The following is a 17361-nucleotide window of genomic DNA, read 5'->3' as shown; positions in this document are numbered from 1 at the left end:
TATCACTAGCCACCACTTTCTATGTATTACTGTGACCCTTGGGTGGTGGGTTTTTTTCTTGTAAAGGAGTTCTTAGAACTTTTTTTTCTTTTCTTTTTTTTTTTTTTTTTTTTTTTTTTTTTTTTTTTTTTTTTTAATTGGGCAGCAGGTCAAGGGAGGTATTCTGCCCTTCTGCTCTACTCAGGTGAGACACCACCTGGCAAGCTGTCTCCAGCTCTGGGGTCCCAGGACAGGAAGGATGTGGAGCTGCTGCTGGAGCGAGTTCAGAGGAGGCCATGGAGATGCTCCAAGGGCTGGAGCACCTCTGCTCTGGAGACCTGCTAGGAAAGGTGAGAGTGTTCACTTGGAGAAGTGTTCACCTGACCACTTACAAGTTTCTATCCTCATTGCAGCCTTTCAATACTTAAAGAACATGGGTAAGATGAGGACAGACATTTTTAGCAAGGCCTGTTCTGACAGGACAAGAGGTGATGGTTTCTAAACTCAAAAGACAATAGATTTAGACTAGATAAAAGAAGACCTGACCTTTTTTTTTTTCCAATGAGGATAATCCACTGAGTGGATTGACAGCTGGAGGAAAGGCTGCTCTATTTTTACTTTATTCAGCCTTGTGCAACATCCAAATGACCTTCTTAGTTTGTCTTACAAAGATCACATACAGGTTCCCTGGGCTGGTAACTGAACTCAAACCCCCAAATTTCACTCCACTAATCTAACAATAACCCATCCTTCTCACTCCTTACAGCTACGCTTCTAAGGAATCACCACTGTCAGGAGAAGATGAGACTTTAGGAGCAAAACACAGCCATCAGATCAGATCCTGAAGGGATGTTAACTTACATTTGTTCTCTCATGCTGGATAACATATTTACAGTATTCCTCATTTTCAGCTCTTTAACTTCAGCTAAGATATTCAGCCCAGTGTACTTGCTTGTCAAGGCACCATCAGTCAAACCCAAGCACATAATTTTATCTCTTGGTTACTAAATTCAAGCCACTTTAAACATCCTGCTTTCATCTTTATAGTTCTCTCCCACTTTTTAACCGTGCTGCAGTTACAGAAGAATATACTTGACATACAAAACGTGCACGACATTTCTTTAACATTTTAGTGCCGTGTATTGCATTGTAAACATCTCTTCATGTTTTATCTCCTTCTCCATAAATCAGAGGTGACTATCTTAGAAGTCTCAAAAATGACATGTTTTCTCTCTAATATAAATGTAAGCCCCTACTCCTTGAATCTTCAGTGAGCTTTCAAAAATCATCAAAAAAGAGAGCTATGAAAAAGCAAAATATTATTAACTAACTTAATATAAATTTCTCCCACTCCATTTCTATGACAGCCTGGAGTATGGCAAAAAAAGAAGATAAAAAATTAGTCTTCACTACTCAGAAAGCCAAGGGTTTACTTAATTTATTTGTAACTTATAAGCAACAACACTAAAGCATTTGTTTGATTCAAGATTAATATGCAGTGTTTACAAGATGAAACCCCAGAATATATTTCCATTTTCTTACCATAACTGCAACTAATAAGACTGATTCCTTATGAGATTTGCTGGAGATTTTGGCTAGCTTGCTAATGTTACAGACACAATGAATCTCAATCCGCTCCTCGGTAAATACCTTAAGTGATTTTTTAAAAATCAAAACCTACTGTAAAATAACAGTTATTTTAAAAAGACAGATGACCAATAAAGAACCCCTGTCTGAAATAATTTTAAGTTACTTCCATCATGGAAAAAACAAAGAATGCTGTTAGAAAGAGAGGGAAAAAAAGACGAAAGCTGTTTTAGCAGGTGGGACTGAGAAGTGGTGACATGTTGTAGTACAGTTCCGAAGGGCCGGAGGACATAACGTGGTGTTGGATGATGTGGAGGAGAAGCAGGGAGCACCGGCGCTGGGAGCCACGGCAATGCTGGATTAGGTGCGAGGTACGACCCTGAAGTATTGTGATAGGAAGGAGTGAGGCAGAGGCAGAGACACCGGTGGAGGACAAGAGAAAGCACAATCTGTTCTCTGGCACCTTCCCATAGGAGATTCCTCCCTCACAACCCACAGACCCAACACACTCCAAGGGAAAACCCAAGGACTCTATGATATTTATCCAGATCCACAGAATTCATAGCATTTCCCACCAGCCTGAGTCTGTTTCTCTACTGTTTCTCTCTTTCTCTTGTCTGTCATAAATTATACCAAGATACTTTTCTTGACATTTTCTAAACAAATGTCTCTAGAATGACCTCGCTGTACTGCAGGCACCACATCTCCCTTTTTTATTTTTTGTCTGTATTTTCCAATACAACTTTTTCACTCTCAAGTCACAAAACAATAAATCACAAGCTCCTTAAAAATCATTGCCCAATTTCACAGAATCACCATCAAAATGCATTCTTTCTATTTTTCTTGGAAAGCAATGCCACAATTTAGAATTTGTGAATTGTGAAACTTTTTTCTAAACACATAGCTGGATAAATATTCAGACTGTCTTTCTATAAACAATGAAAAACTACGAAGTTTTTGATCTGCACCATCGATCTGTTTTTTCTTGTTAAAAAAAAGTGGAAGTGGGGCAAGGATCCCCACTTAAGCACAGTTTTGTAAGTTTCTGGCTCTTGCAGGCAGGAAAAAGTAATTTTAAAGTACGGCATTCAACCATCTGAAAACAAGGAGGAAGTGATAATTAGAAGATTGTTTCAGACCAACTTTGTAAAGAAATAAAACACAATGTTTTGGTGTCTGTGCATGACTTAGCACAGGCCTGGCTCCAACCCTAGGACTTAAGTCAACTTAGGTAATTCAGCTTAATTCACTGGGGGTAAAACTGTCTCAGCTCCTACGAGATTGTTAAAATCAAGTAGTTGAGGGGAAAAAAAAAAAAAAAAGGAAAACTCCCTCAAACTTCAGAACCTGACCACTTACAAGTTTCTATCAATACTTCTATGAATTTTACAGAATCTTCAGTACATTGTCACGGGACAAGGCCCCTTATATCCTGTCCTAAATCACAGGGAAGAATTTTACACAATTCACACTTCACCTTCCCACGACATAGGAGGGGACTGTAAATTGTGCACATAGATTTATCAGAGAAATGAGGAGTGGGAAAGATGAGTTGCCCTTAAAGATGTACGGATTTATAGCAATTTGGGAAGTGGAAAGACGGTTATCATATAAAAAGGTTCCTAAGGGACAGAGAGGAGCAACAGGGGAAACATGAGTCATGAGCTGCCAGAGAAGTAGATGCGTATGGGGAGCAACGGACAGAGCAAAGTAACAATACAGGAAGTTCCAAGTCAAATGTGCTCCTTCCCAACGGTCAAGATGGATTACCCAAGCTTTAAGCATTTACAGAAAATTAAATTCCCAGCCAGCTCAGACACAGCAACACCGGGAAAAAGACACTCAACGACTGAAAGGATCCATTGATAAACAACAGATCACCAAGCACAGCTCTTTCCTTTTGCTTCATTACCAACTCTGCTCCTTTTTTTTTGTAGTAGGAGTAATCTGCCTTCAAGGTCTCTCTACACAGGAAAGTGGGTCAATATGAGTGAGTGTGAAAATTTAAAATGTTCAGCTGAAATTGTGAAAGGCAGTTTGACACACCGTGTGGCTGGAGTAACTTGCAGTGAGTAAAGAGTGAATTACAAGACCCAGTACAAAGTTATTGCACTCCTCTCAACTCCTCTTAACATCCTCTTAACTTCCCTTTACTATCCCAAGTGTCCAATTCCAAATTACAGCACAGAATTCCTGTACTTCTGAGTACTTCAAGAGTTTAAGAAATGGCTTCCAAGAGTTTAAAAAGTGCCTGCTTTTGGGACAAAATACAATGAGCAATACATGGAAGCTGAAGACAAAGAAAATCAGTTACTTGTGTGGGAATGTCATCTCTCAGAAGATCTAGCAAAACCTCAAGACAAGTTGCACAGGAGTCTCTAGATAAGCCATCATTAACTCTCTTCATCCAGTAGTATCCACATCAAAAGTGAAGGCACATATGACAGTAAATATTTCAAAGGATAACCCACAAATTTATTTTTTCTTATTAAAAAGGTAGTAAAGGAAAAAATGGAAGAAAAAAGGGTACATCCAAAATTGTACCAAAACCCAGCAAAACCTCACCTTAGTTATGACAGCCTTTCTTCCCAGTCTTTGTGTGAAAAATATGTAGATGATAACTAAATGCATTCTTCAGAAAATAGCGTGACTTATTTAAAATTATTTTTCAAGGATATTTATGCGTTTCCAAGTTAGGCAAGCTACATAAACATTTCCAAGCAATTAAACATCATGCATTGTCCTTCCCATTTTGCAGAGAAAACAGAGTTAGCTGCCTGCCCCAGTTTTAAGCTCAGTGAAAGAAACACTAAAACCTGTAAAAACAGTAAATAGGACTTACTCCAGGCTGAGCAAAATGTGTGCTGATGGGTGCAATCCTGAAAAACACACCACATGCCTACAACTGAGGTGTTACAAGGTGTAAACATCAAAGAACCCAACTCAACCAAGTTGACTCCAGAGTGTGGATCCCAGGAAACCTCCATTACTGGAGTTCCAGGAGTCACAAGTGGTTGCTGAAACCTGAAGTGCTGTCAGTAGTGGCACTGGGCTGCTCCTTCTTTTTCCAGGCCACATTTACAACTGAAAGCGACCATAGCTACTACACTTTGAAACACCATTCAGCACCACAAGTTTTACAACCTGTTCATTAGTTAGGCTTTCCTTTGGGAGAGCCCAAGAGCCACTGTGCTTCACAACTGAGCGCAGGAGAGCCAAGATCAGCATCAAGTTCCACAGGCCTGTTGACACACACAGGGAAGCTCAAGCTCAGGCACTTGGAACATCTCTGGCATGGGACAACTTCCACAAAATGGAGGTTCTCGGTTCATTCTGCAGATGTGCCGGACATACCATGATCCCAGCCTGGACAAAATCCCACTGAAGTCCCACTATAGATGTTTTAAGTGGATCTGAGCCACTCTTAAGACAGATCCAATAAGGTCATACAGTAACACAACTGAAGAATCTAGCCCATAAGGTTGGATCCCCACTGGCTATTCTTACACTCCAATTACCCAGTTCTTCCTGTCATTTCCAGGGACCCAGGCTTGGGTATTACCAAGATAAACATTATTATTGGGAGGCTTAAAACCTCATCAACTCCATTCTGTATTAACAAACTGGGCCTAGCAACCCCACTTGAATTCTCAGGCATATATTACTTCTGTGGTGTCAGTTTTAGCAGCTCAGAGCTCAGGCAGCAGCTGAAGGCACAGCACTCCCGGCCATCCAGTCACACTCCTGGCAGCGTTTCAGAAGCCAGGATGACACCGGTTTGCTGTACAGATGAAGAGATGGACTGACCTGATTGATGGAGTTGGCAGCACAGGATGCCAGGCCAGTTCCAAGGGAGGCGAGCAGGAAACAGGTGAGCTCAAAAGGGACTGGGGCCATGGCAAAGCCAGCGGACGCGGTGCTGACAACCAGAGCTGCAACGCAAGTGAGAGCACAGTTCAAAGCATCAACAAGAAACCATCTTTGTACATAACACTAGAGTTATGGCTTTCAAACCCTGAAAAAACTCTTGTGCAGATTAACTTTTTGCTATCTTTATGGTTCACACTAGCTCCAGGAACTGGATACAATTAATACAAACACTATACATAAAGAAATAAAAAATGAGATGGAGAACTGCCAGAAATGAAATAAGAAACCCAAAAGCAGCAGCACATTAGCAGAAGATGTAAGGATACAACTTGTGTCTCTGTATTCCCTATTTTATGGATTTCCTACAGGACCAAATTGCCCTACACAACATGCACAGGACAGATATTTGTTCCAGTAACTCACACATCGCTGCAAAGTCTAATGCAGAAGAAAAAAGAGTAAAAAAAAATCCCACACTGAGATACATGCTTTATATCAAATTATAGCAGGAATTTAAGCAGTGCAAAGTCAAAAAGATATTTGGGGCATGTAGCTGCAGAAATTTCACTGCACAATCTCTGTTTCCACTGCTTCTATTTGACACGCCCATTTTGGGCTGAAAGAACAATTATATCATCACAGAGACCCAACCACACTTAATGGCCTCAAAATTTCAGTGGGTTCATAAAAAATCAATTTCAGTTTTGTCATGAAAAATTGTAACTTTAGTACAGTACTGCAAACCACATCCTTAAAATAAAAATTACCCAAGTTTTAATCTCAGTATTATAATTAGCCAAATAATAGGTCTCAAAAAACTAACTTTTGGCAAGAAATAGTATGATATGACAAATACTATGAAAGTCAGCACGCTTATGGAACATCTTGCTCATAACCTTGAACCTTACAATCTGAAATTATTAATTATTAAACAGAAGGTATTTAAAGTATGTTCTGATGTAGTTACATGCTTCAGATCTCAGCTACTTTAAATCAAAGTATCGAAATTTTCTTATGTTCCTGATTTCTATGAAGTCTCCTTTTTGTCTGAAGTTAAATGACAAATAAATAATCTTGCTGACTGAAAATACCCGGATTATCTATTAAGCAGCACTACTTGGGATGAAATACTAAATGTCATGGCAGAGACCTGCCAGTAAGGATGCACATGAAAAGTGCTCTTTTCAAGAACTGAGCCTGCCTAAGAAACTTAGGATTTAATCCTGAAAACACAATGGACAAAACTTGCTGCTCATCAAAAATTTTCTCTAAGTATTAAAGTCCACTGATGGCTGAATATTATAATAATAATATGCATAATATAATAAGTATTAATTATATAGCCTTGTTACGGATTCACAGGCTACTTCTACAATACAGTGGATCTATGACAAAATTTCACCCTTCTGAGCAGCTCTGAAAGAATCACAGATTCTGCTACCTCACCAGACAAATGAACATGAAGGTAATGATCATTCTGAAAGACTAGATCCTATTTATTATATAATTACAACACTATGTTAGTTTCCAAACTCTTGAATCCTCCTTAGGAATGCACAAAAAAACATGAAATGCATTGGTACAACTGAGAAAGTTCAAAAAATGCACTGAAAATGACAGTGAACAGTGGCATTTGCATTTCCAAGAGTGATTACATTCATTTTTTTTGCGTAATAAATCACATGCTCGCTTCTAGACAAGAATTTAATTAAAACTTATCTTAGAGAGCACTTTACACCAATTTATTAGGGGAAAACACCAACTCATTTACTGGAGAAGAAAGGTGGAATGGATTGGCAAACAGTCAGTGTAACATTACCACTACCCTGACCCCAAAGAAATTCTAACACTGTACAGTTACAACACTAATTAAAGTCCCCATTGATTTCTCTAGATTAATTTTAGCCAGTGATTTGAGCATGACTTATCAGGATCTCATTTAAAAAGGCTGCAGTACATCCTCTCCCATATCTCACTAAAGCAGGTACTTCTTCTTGTTTGGGCAGGGTTTGCACACCAGGCATCCCCTGCTTTCCTCATCGCCCAAATATTCCAATACAGCACATTAGCAGTAAATAGGAAAATGCTCCCTTTGGATTGGAAAGTTTATTTTCTTTAACTGTGGAAGCAATAATTTACTCTTCAACTTCCCTCATGGAGGAAAAGTGTATTTAATTGAGATCACATCAAGGGAATGAGGTCACTGACTCTGTTTGTTTTTTAATCCCTGTTAGTTTAGTGCATTAGGGGCCAAATTAACTTCACCTTATTGCATAATAGATGGAATCGATCCTTTCAAGACTTGTTGATGGGAGCTGGCATTATACACGCTCTTCAAAAAGAAGCCAAGATTTAAACTTATGATCTCAGCCTAAGCCCTATTTTCAGTCTTTTAAACATTTTTTGCTTTAACAAAAATTAACAGAGGACATTTGTCTCCCACGTCAGTGTAGATGAAAAAGAAAATGCTAATGGATTGGTGACAAAGAGTGAATTATAATGTTTCTGGCATAAAAAACACAGTCCAAAAGTTTAGTGTGTTCTTTACATTCCTTTTCCACTTCATCACAATGTGTTCTGCCTATATAAATCTTTCGTATTTATAGCATGTGAATCATTATGCCATATTTTGTTTACCTACTATTAAAAAGTAGCCAAGCCAAAATAAAAGCACAGAAAGCCAAAGCAAATCAATCTTGCTCTGGAATTCCCTTCTACTCCTGTACTGGTGATATATCAGTACATAAAGAAGGAGTAAAGCAAATGCATTTTTACTTTTTTTTCAACAATTTCACTGCTTTACTGCAAAAGTTTCTATAGCCCTTAAAAGAAAGTTGCTTCCCAAAAGCTGAAGAAATACTCCTTCCTGAGTTTTCACACTTCAGTTTCTAGAAAGCCAGTTCTAGCAGCAGTCTTTAGAGATCCTCATCTAACCAACAAGTCCTTTGTAAACCCAGGTTTGTTTGGGAACATCAAAGTGTTGATACAGATAATAACCTGCACATTAATAAAGGCCACGCTCCTGAAGCAAACTTAAACTTGGGGAAATCATTTGAAACAAATCTGCACCAAATTATTCAAAATTCAAGTGCAATATTACAAACAGAACAGATAACCTCTTACCATCAAACAATTTTAAAATACTTTGCTAAAAATGAACTACAGTAATGGTTTCTTTTTATTTCATTTGCTTTTCTTGTAGCATGGAAAACCAATTGCCAGAATGCTTTAGTTTCTTTGATGGGATAATAGTTACTGGTTTAATAATCACAAAAGAACTACTTTGACAAGTATATTAAATATATTTAGAACTGTTAATATAGGTAAACTGGTAATAATCAGAACAGTAACAACCAATAAATATTTTTCAAAGTTTCCGGCCATACTGAAGTTTTCATTTAAAGAATAAATACTATTATTCCAGAATTAACTGGGAACATAGAAAACCTCCACTATAGTAAATGCATTTTTTTACTATAGCAGCTATTACCACACCTTCAGCCTACAAACACAACACAGACCCCTTATGTAGTCATTGTTGCAGTTTGGTAAGCATCAAGAGTCAGTCTGCAAAACCAGATCTTCATCATCGTGTCACCAATACACAACAGACAAGAGATGAAGTAGGATGTTCACAATCACACCTTTAATCAGTACCAAATATCTCAGGCTTCTGGTTTCAGGTTCAGCACATTTGTGCTAGAGGATCACTATTCCACAGACAGAAATCCATACAGAAGCAATACATCCAATACTGTTTGCTAGTATTCACAACAGAATTATTTTCTTATAACAAGATGTATGAAAAAAATTTCTAGTTTAGTCTTCAAAACTGAAAATGCTCAGAAATCAGCATATTTGTCTGCACACGTTGACCCACATCTTAGACAGGTGCTATGTAATCAGATTCAAGTAGGTTGGAAAAGACCTCCAAGATCAACAAGTCCAGGCTTTGACTGATCACCACCCTGCCGTTGCACTAAAGCACTGAGCACCATGATCAGTCTTTTCTCAAAGACACAAGGTGCTGTACATCACAGAATCATGGAATCACTGAATGATTTGGGTTGCAAGGGACCTTGAACATCATCTATTTCCAACCCTCTATGGGGTGGAGGGGGGTGGAATCTATCCCAGGTTGCTCCAAGCCCCATCAAACCTGGCCTTGAACACTTCCAGGGATGGAACAGCCTGTTCCAATTTAGCTGCTTGTCCTCACAGAAAGACCAACATGCTACAGGAGCAACAACAAGGAAATGTCCACAAACCCTAGAGCATTATCTAAGGGAATACTCATCATTTTTCGTATCATGCTTTCATCAGTTTGCCCAAACTAAAAACTGAACTTTGATTTTCCTGTGGTTTTACATATAGTTCATCTGAGTTTTCATCTGTAATCCTTGGAGGAAACATTACTTAAATCTAAACTTGAAGTTAAATTTAAGAAGACGAGACAACCTGAAATTCCTAGTGTGTGCATGCATTACAAATTGCTGGAATTTCCTTATTCCCATCCCTTCCCTTGTCTCTCTGCTATTTTCAGTTACACAGCAGCTTTAGGATCAAGTTGAAAACAATGCATTTATAATTCTGAAAATCTATCAGACAGATGCATTAGCTTTCCAAGTGCCTGGGTGGTAGGATACAGCTGTTCAGAGAGCAGCCAACATAAAACACCACAGAGATGGGAATGGATGAAAATTGAACCCAAAAAGGTAGATTACGTGACATTTAATGAAAAGTTCCCTAATTGTTTTCTATGGCAAAAGAATATAAACAAAAATCTATTCCTGTTTTTAAGGCAGAGTTTCTAACGGCAGAGTCACAAAAGCTGCAGTTTACATGAAGCATGGAAATAGCAAAACTCATTTCCTTTCCAAGGTGAAGTACAGTTCATACTACAAACAAAAAAATCTCTTTCCAGCAGCAACAGGAAAAGAACAGAGCATAAGGAAGTCCCATTTTGGCATCATGCAGAGTTTGTTTTTTTGTTATTTTATACTCTAAAAAGTATAAATAAAGTGTCTGCCAAAAAAACCACACAGGATATGAGATCTATCACAACTTCACGGGTGAAAGGAACTGAGTTGAATGACATTTGCAACTTAAAAACTGACCTCAGAGAATATATTCTTCTTTAAAAAAAAAAATCAAAGAACTACAACACCACAGTCTTTACAGAATATATAATTTGTCTAAATGATTACACAAGTTGTTAAAAATTTTCCTTGCTCTACATATTGCACACAGTCTTATTCCTGCTTATGTCCTATCCTATCCCATGAAATAAACAACAATAGAACTCTCCTTCTACAAAATCATCTTCATCCAACTTACTCTTTTACACTTTCCACTTACAAAAAATCTGCACACCAAACACATAAAGATCACAACGAGAAAAGAGGGTAAGTTTTTCCCTGTATCTCTCTATACCTTCTCAATAGATGAAGTTTACTACATTTACCTAGGATCAAGAATTCCTCCAAGCACATGAGAAGACAGAGATAGACTAAAATCACAGTCCCTTTCCCAACAGGCTTGCAATCTTGATTAAAAATTGTACAGCTGTTCAGAAACTAGCAGTCAAGCTTACACTTCAAAAGGCACTGTCATAAAAAACAATAGTCCTGAAGGGAATCAAATTCCTTAACCTTTGCCTTCTATACCCTATTTTAAATCTAGAGTGGTGCTTGCCTAGTTAAAAGAGGCTACCAGGAACTGTTGAAGAGTTTTGCAGCAACTCTGAGGCCACACAGAAATGTATCTCATGAAATTGTTTTCTCTTGAAAATGACACTCTCCCATCTTGCTGAAGTTGTTGAAACTCCCATTTCAAGAAGCACCAGTAACACTGAGATGTGGTACAAGCACTGAGCTTACCCATCAGCAAACATATAAAAAAAACCTCAAGTGCTTTCAACAATAGTCAATTTTCTTTCTCTCTGTTCCCTTAATCAGCACAAAATAAATGACCTAAGGCTTTCTAAAAACAATGAGGAAAAAAATTAGGATGTGCAAACAAGATCAGTTGTGCCAAGCCCAAAACACAAGATTTATCAGGAACACAGATGAAAATGTAAATTACCATTACACACTCTATGTGGTCAGCAAGATTTTTCCACAGAAAAACAAACAATGAAAACTCATACATTGCAAGACAAAAAAGGTTTTAAAAGTAAACTGAATTCAGGACATTCATTATAACAAATTTTTACAGCAAAGAACAGTCTTGTTATGAGGAATTCACTTGACCAACTGGAGAGCGCCCAGGCAAGGACTTAGGAAATTACATTTCTGTTCTTGGACTTTATATCACAGACAAGATGTAAGGCTTTGGTCAGATAATTAGAGCCTCCTTAGAAATAAAAGTATACACAGCACTACCTATTGGCAAAGGAGTAATTTATAATTGTTCCTATTGGCAAAGGAGTTACATAAAGTCATTAAGTATTATTACTTGAACAAGACAAAATGTAGTTAAGGCTGCAAGGCAATTGCTTAACAAATTGCCAGTTTGAAAAGACAACACTATCAATGACTGAAAAGTAAATCAGATCTTCTTTTACAAAATTCAATCAGTCAGATTCAAACATTTTCCTTTCTAATATAGGAAACCACTTGGATTATCTTACCTTGGGACTTCTAGTGCTAATTTCACAACCGGCAGTACTATAGTGCAAGGTATGTAAATAAGACAAAACACTGGAAAACTTATGCAAGACAACCTCAAATACTGAACACATTATTTGTAAATTCACTTCCTTACTCAGTTTCACTGTAGTCTGTCTATTAACACTTGCTTATTTCCCAGAAACTAGCTGATTCTCATAGTTTTTAAACAAAATTAACGGGACAACTATTAAATGCTTCCATAAAACAATTTTCCTAGCACATACTTGATTGAAATTGACCCAACTTAGCATCAATAAAGTGGGAATTATCACATGCAAAACTAAACCATACCAGTAACATCCCAAAGAATTCTGCTTCAAGCAGAATGCAGAGAAATGAGAAAAAATTACCAGTAATACCTGTAAGCTTGATTTTGGACAAGCGTGCCAAAATTCCTGGCAAATCATCCAGCCGTAGCTTCATTTCTTTCCATTGTCTGTCTTCCTTGGATTCAGCTCCCCCTGGTATGACTGAGTCTTCAGTTTCTGCAGCTGATTTCACTTCTCTCAACTCATTTCTGCTTGACATCTCAGACCACGACTGAGGAACAGGTGAAGCTGAGCTAATTTTGTGTACAACCTTTTTTTCCTGATCCAGTTGCTGAAGGTCATGAAAAGGAGACACAATTGAATCGGACTTGGGCTTGGCTCGTTGACTGAGGTCTTTGTTGCACTGTGTTACATACTAAATACAATGAGAAATGTTAAAACAAATAGATAAAGATATTTCTGTCCATTTCACTTTATTAACACCAAGAATATTACTACTGTTTTATTCTTGTTACGAGAATTACTTCTATGACACAACTGAGTTAATCTGAATTTCAGACACTTATTTCACACACAGACTTCTGAAGTTGGCTTAGTTATTACAAAAGCAGCTTTACAACTCACAGCTGAATCAATGTTTACGTAAGCTTGGAAAATTGCATCTGAATGTTTACTTCCCCCCCAACAGCTACAACAGCAAACTCTTTGTTCATATTCAAAACCACTACGTAATCCAATGTAACTTACAACTGATCAATTTCACAGAATAATAAAGGTTGGAATGACCTCCAAGGTCATTGAGCCCAACCTTTGACCAAACAAAATTCACCTTTAAACAGGGAAATATACAAATGCCCACACAACTTCAGTTTCCAAACATAAGCACTAAACTTATGCATATTTAATAATGAAAAAATTTAAAATATTCCAAAAAAGACAATCTACCACCTATGATAAAAAAATCATCTCCCATATTAGTCTATTATTATTTATGCCAACTTTTTTTAATTAATTAGACAAAAAATTTCAAAGGAAAATATGTTGAACAATAAATCAGAATAGAGTTGTTTGCTCTCTTTTAGAGCTCACAGAACAAACACAGAATAAGAAAAAGAGCATTTAAATTCTCTTGTCATATTTTCTTCCCCCAAATATTCTATCTATTTCAAGCACCAGAAGCATAGAAATAAAGAACTTTCAACCAATCCTGATTTCAAGTGTACAGTAGTAATTACAATGAGGAAGAGTGGTCTGCAACTCTGAATGAGCAATGTGAATACACTTCAAACCAGCAGCACAATTTTAAAAAATTGCTACCGTCCACCACCATATGATACAACTGGTCAAAGAAGATGACATAATTTCAAGGGGCTTAATGATAATTACAGCTTATTTAATACCTAAAACTAACAGCACACTGTAAATATAACCCATTAATTTAATGAGCTCAGGAATTTTGACTCAAATAAACCAATGAACTGAGAACACACCACCTCCACAAGTGAGTTCCATCTACTACTTGTATGACTGCTAGCCAAGATGTGACTTTATTATAAAAAGTGACTTTTTAATAAATAATTATTTAAAAATAATTTTATGTCAAGTTTCTCAGCAGGAGGTGAGTGCCCTATTTCAAGGGTACAGAAGCCTCCTGTCAAGCAGGGGAGACTTTGCAACACAAGGCACTGTCCTTGCTACAGAAGGTTTCCGCCAGCCTGAGATGTTTTAGGACCCCACATGCTTTGACTGTTTTAGTGAAAAATGGAGACGCTTAAATTAGCTGAGTTTGGCTGATAAGAAAATTACTCTTATCAACTAATCTCCATTTTGACTTATCACATGGGATGAATGAAAATTAGGGGATAGATACACTCCTTGACTTACCATTCGTTTGAGAAAGTTGAAGTACTGAAACGTAATCAATTTGTTGCTGGCCACATGGCAAAGGTGCACAAACCGGCATGGTATCTGCCGTGCACCAGCGCTCCTCAGATGCCACACAAATAATCCTGTTTAACGGAAAACAAGAAAAAAAATAACAGCAGATTCCAGTTTCTTCTCTGCCACTGAGTTTGCTTCCAATTGAGACTACAGTGCCTATTGTCAGCTGTGACACAGGACACCCCCACAAATGGGAACCAGGGTCAGGTAATGGAAAATGTTTGTTTCTCCAGGTGAAAGACAAGACACTGCAAAATCATGGAATCCTTAAAGATGGAAAATACCTTGAAGATCAAATCTCAGTATTAACCCAGCACAGCCAGGTCCACTACTGAACCATGTCCCCAAGTATTACATCCACATGGCTTTTTACCCCTTACAGGGATGGTAACTCTATCACTGCCCTGGGCAGCTTGTGCCAGTGCCTGACCACCCATTCAGAGAAGAAATTTTGCCTAATATCCAACAGAAACTTGCCCTAGCCCAACTTGTGGCTGCTTCCTCTTATCCTGTCCCTTGCTTCCTGGGAGCAGAGCTCAATCTCCACCTAGCTGCACCCTCCTGTTAGGGAATTGCGGAGAATGGGAAGTTCCCCTGAGCCTCTTTTTCTTCAAGCTGAGGATCCCCCCAGCCTCCTCAGCTGCTTCTGGTGCTCCAGACCCTTCCTGAGCTCCGTTCTCTTCCCTGGACACATTCCAACCCCCCTTTTTCTTTCTTATCGCAAGAGGCCCTAAACTACACTGTAGGGAAGTCCCAATAATTTTGGGCGTTTCTTCCAAATTCCCGAGCATCAGTAAGAAGTATTTTCACAGAATATCCTGAGCTGGAAAAGACTCACAAGGATCATCGAATTCAATTCCTGGCCCTTCACAGGACATCCCAACAATCCCACCCTGACCTGGAAAGGGTTGTCTAAACGCTGCTTGAGCTCAGGCAGCCTTGGTGATGGAGCATCATACAACACAGTATTGTCCCACTACTATATACACTATCGACAGGATTATCTTGGCGAGGAAGCAGCTGCCATAGGAGAGCCCCAAAGTCAAACACGTGTGGAGGACACACAGCGCAGTGTGGCACACGGGGACACGCCGCACACGGGGACACGCACACGCATAGCCTTGCAGGCTCCGGGCACCGCTCCACAGAGCAGCCCCGGGCCGTCCCGGCCCTGCCCGCACACCGGCCCTCTCGCCCTACGGCTCCGTGGTACCTGCGAGCGCCCGGGGCGGGCGGCAGCTGCGGGCGGCGCTCATGGCCGCGGCTGCTGCGCCGCTCTCCCCTCACCGCCTGGGCGCCGCCATCTTGCCGGCGCGACCTCCAAACGCTTTCCGGGTCGGCGCTGCCGCGGAGGCGGAGCGGCCATGTCGGGGCTGTCCCGACCGGGGGCGGTCGTGTCCGGGCCGTCCTGGAGCCTTGGGCTGCTCGCCGACGGGGGTGGCCGTGCCCGAGGGAGTGGGAGTTTTTTTTTATACCGAAGTTTGAAATTCCCCAGGCCAATATATAAAAGCGGCGTGGAAGGAGTCAAAAGGCTTTTCTCTACCGGTAAGAAATAAACGACCTAAAATAACAGAATCACAGAATCGTTTGTGTTGGAAGGGACCTCTGGAGATCACCCGGCCCAATGCCCCCTGCCCAGGCAGGGTCGCCCGGAGCAGGGGACACAGAAACACATCCAGGTGGCACTGGAATGTCTCCAAACAGGGAGACTCCACGCCCTCCCTGGGCAGCTGTGCCGGGGCTCTGCCACCCTCCATGGCAAGAAGTTCTTCATGTTGAGGTGGAATTAAATATGTTCTGGTTCATGGCTACTGCTCCTTGTCCTGTCACTGGGCACCACTGAGAAGAATCTGGCAACATCCTCTTGGCATCCTTGGAGCTACATATATGCATTAATGAGATTTTCCCCTCAGTCTTCCCCAAACTAAACAGGCTCAGCTCCCATAGTCTCTCCTCATATGGAGATGCCCCAGACCCTTCATCATCTTTGTGGCCTCCACTGGACCCTCTCCAGTAGTTTGTCTTTTTTCTTCTGAGGAGCGCAGAACTGGACACAACATTCCAGATAACGAGGAAGAAAATTTAGATGTACAAACAAGATCAGTTGTGCAAGTCCAAAGCATGAGATGTATCATCAACCCTGAGATGAAAAGATAAATGACCATTATACAGTTTATGTTGTCAGCACACTGCAATGAAACAAAAAGTTTCAAAATTGAATTAAGGACTTTTTATTATCAAAAGTTGTTATGGCTAAGAAAAACAGTTCTTGGAGGGAGATGTGGGTGAGATTGCTCCTGCAGAACAATCTCACCAAAAGTGCCAGAGCAGTTACTCACCCAGTGAACCAGCCAGTGAGCCTGAGTGAAGAACCAGGGTGTCATTTTTGGGGTACAACAACAGGGGACAGCTTTCAGTGGGAGCTAGGGCCAGATGGGAGATCTCAGTCACTTTTCCCATGAGCAAGTGCCCAGAGCCCTGCCTGGAGCCTCCTCATGGCCTCTGCCAGGCATGGGGGCTGTTCTCTCTGCTGCATCCTCTGGCTCATCCCCAGGGAAAAGTTGTGGCCAGGATGTGGAGTCTGGCACAGCAAGAGGTGACCAGGAGTGCATTGGGACAGTGCAAAATCCTTGTAAAACAGCCAAGAGAGGGCTAATAAAAAATGAATCACTGCTGTAATTCTATGGAGTCTCATTCCCAAAAGAACCTGAGCTTTAATGAGCCAAATTCTTGGTTAAAAAAAAAAAAAAGTGTTTAGTTTCTAGAGTCATTTTTGAAATGGAAGGTTTGGTTTCTATACTCCTTGCATAAAATACGCATTTCAGGGGGTCATATTGAAGAGCTGTTGCAGCTGTCCTGTTGCACCATGCCCTCATACATGTTCTGGGGGTGGCTGGATCCTTTGCTAAGCTGATTCAACTTGCTAAACTGAAAGGGAGAAATTGCTAATTCTGCTGGTTATACTGTTTGAACTGGTCCTGCACAGGCACCATTGTAAAGGTTGAAAAGCTAAAGCAGGGCAAAGAGAAAGGGTCTTGGACCAG

General features: G+C 39.9%; 1 protein-coding gene across 4 annotated transcripts in view; it reads right to left on the bottom strand.

The window, feature by feature from the left end:
- LOC134428674 (protoheme IX farnesyltransferase, mitochondrial) overlaps positions 1–15618 on the bottom strand; it is a 96291-nt gene extending 80673 nt beyond the window's left edge. For 3 of the 4 annotated variants that reach the window (XM_063175557.1, XM_063175558.1, XM_063175561.1), the window contains exons 1-4: positions 15531–15618; positions 14261–14385; positions 12467–12791; positions 5374–5498 (exon numbers count right to left, since the gene is read on the bottom strand). In XM_063175557.1, the coding sequence (XP_063031627.1) occupies positions 5374–5498; positions 12467–12791; positions 14261–14385; positions 15531–15573 (618 nt within the window). In that variant the 5' untranslated portion in view covers positions 15574–15618. The remainder of the gene's footprint in view (positions 1–5373; positions 5499–12466; positions 12792–14260; positions 14386–15530) is intronic. The other variant, XM_063175559.1, reaches the window with a different exon arrangement.
- Positions 15619–17361: the final 1743 nt, after the last annotated feature.

Source organism: Melospiza melodia, chromosome 24, assembly GCF_035770615.1.
Source record: "Melospiza melodia melodia isolate bMelMel2 chromosome 24, bMelMel2.pri, whole genome shotgun sequence".
NCBI lineage: Eukaryota > Metazoa > Chordata > Aves > Passeriformes > Passerellidae > Melospiza > Melospiza melodia.
Note: the sequence above shows the minus strand (reverse complement) of the source record. Positions and strands in the feature narration are given on the sequence as shown.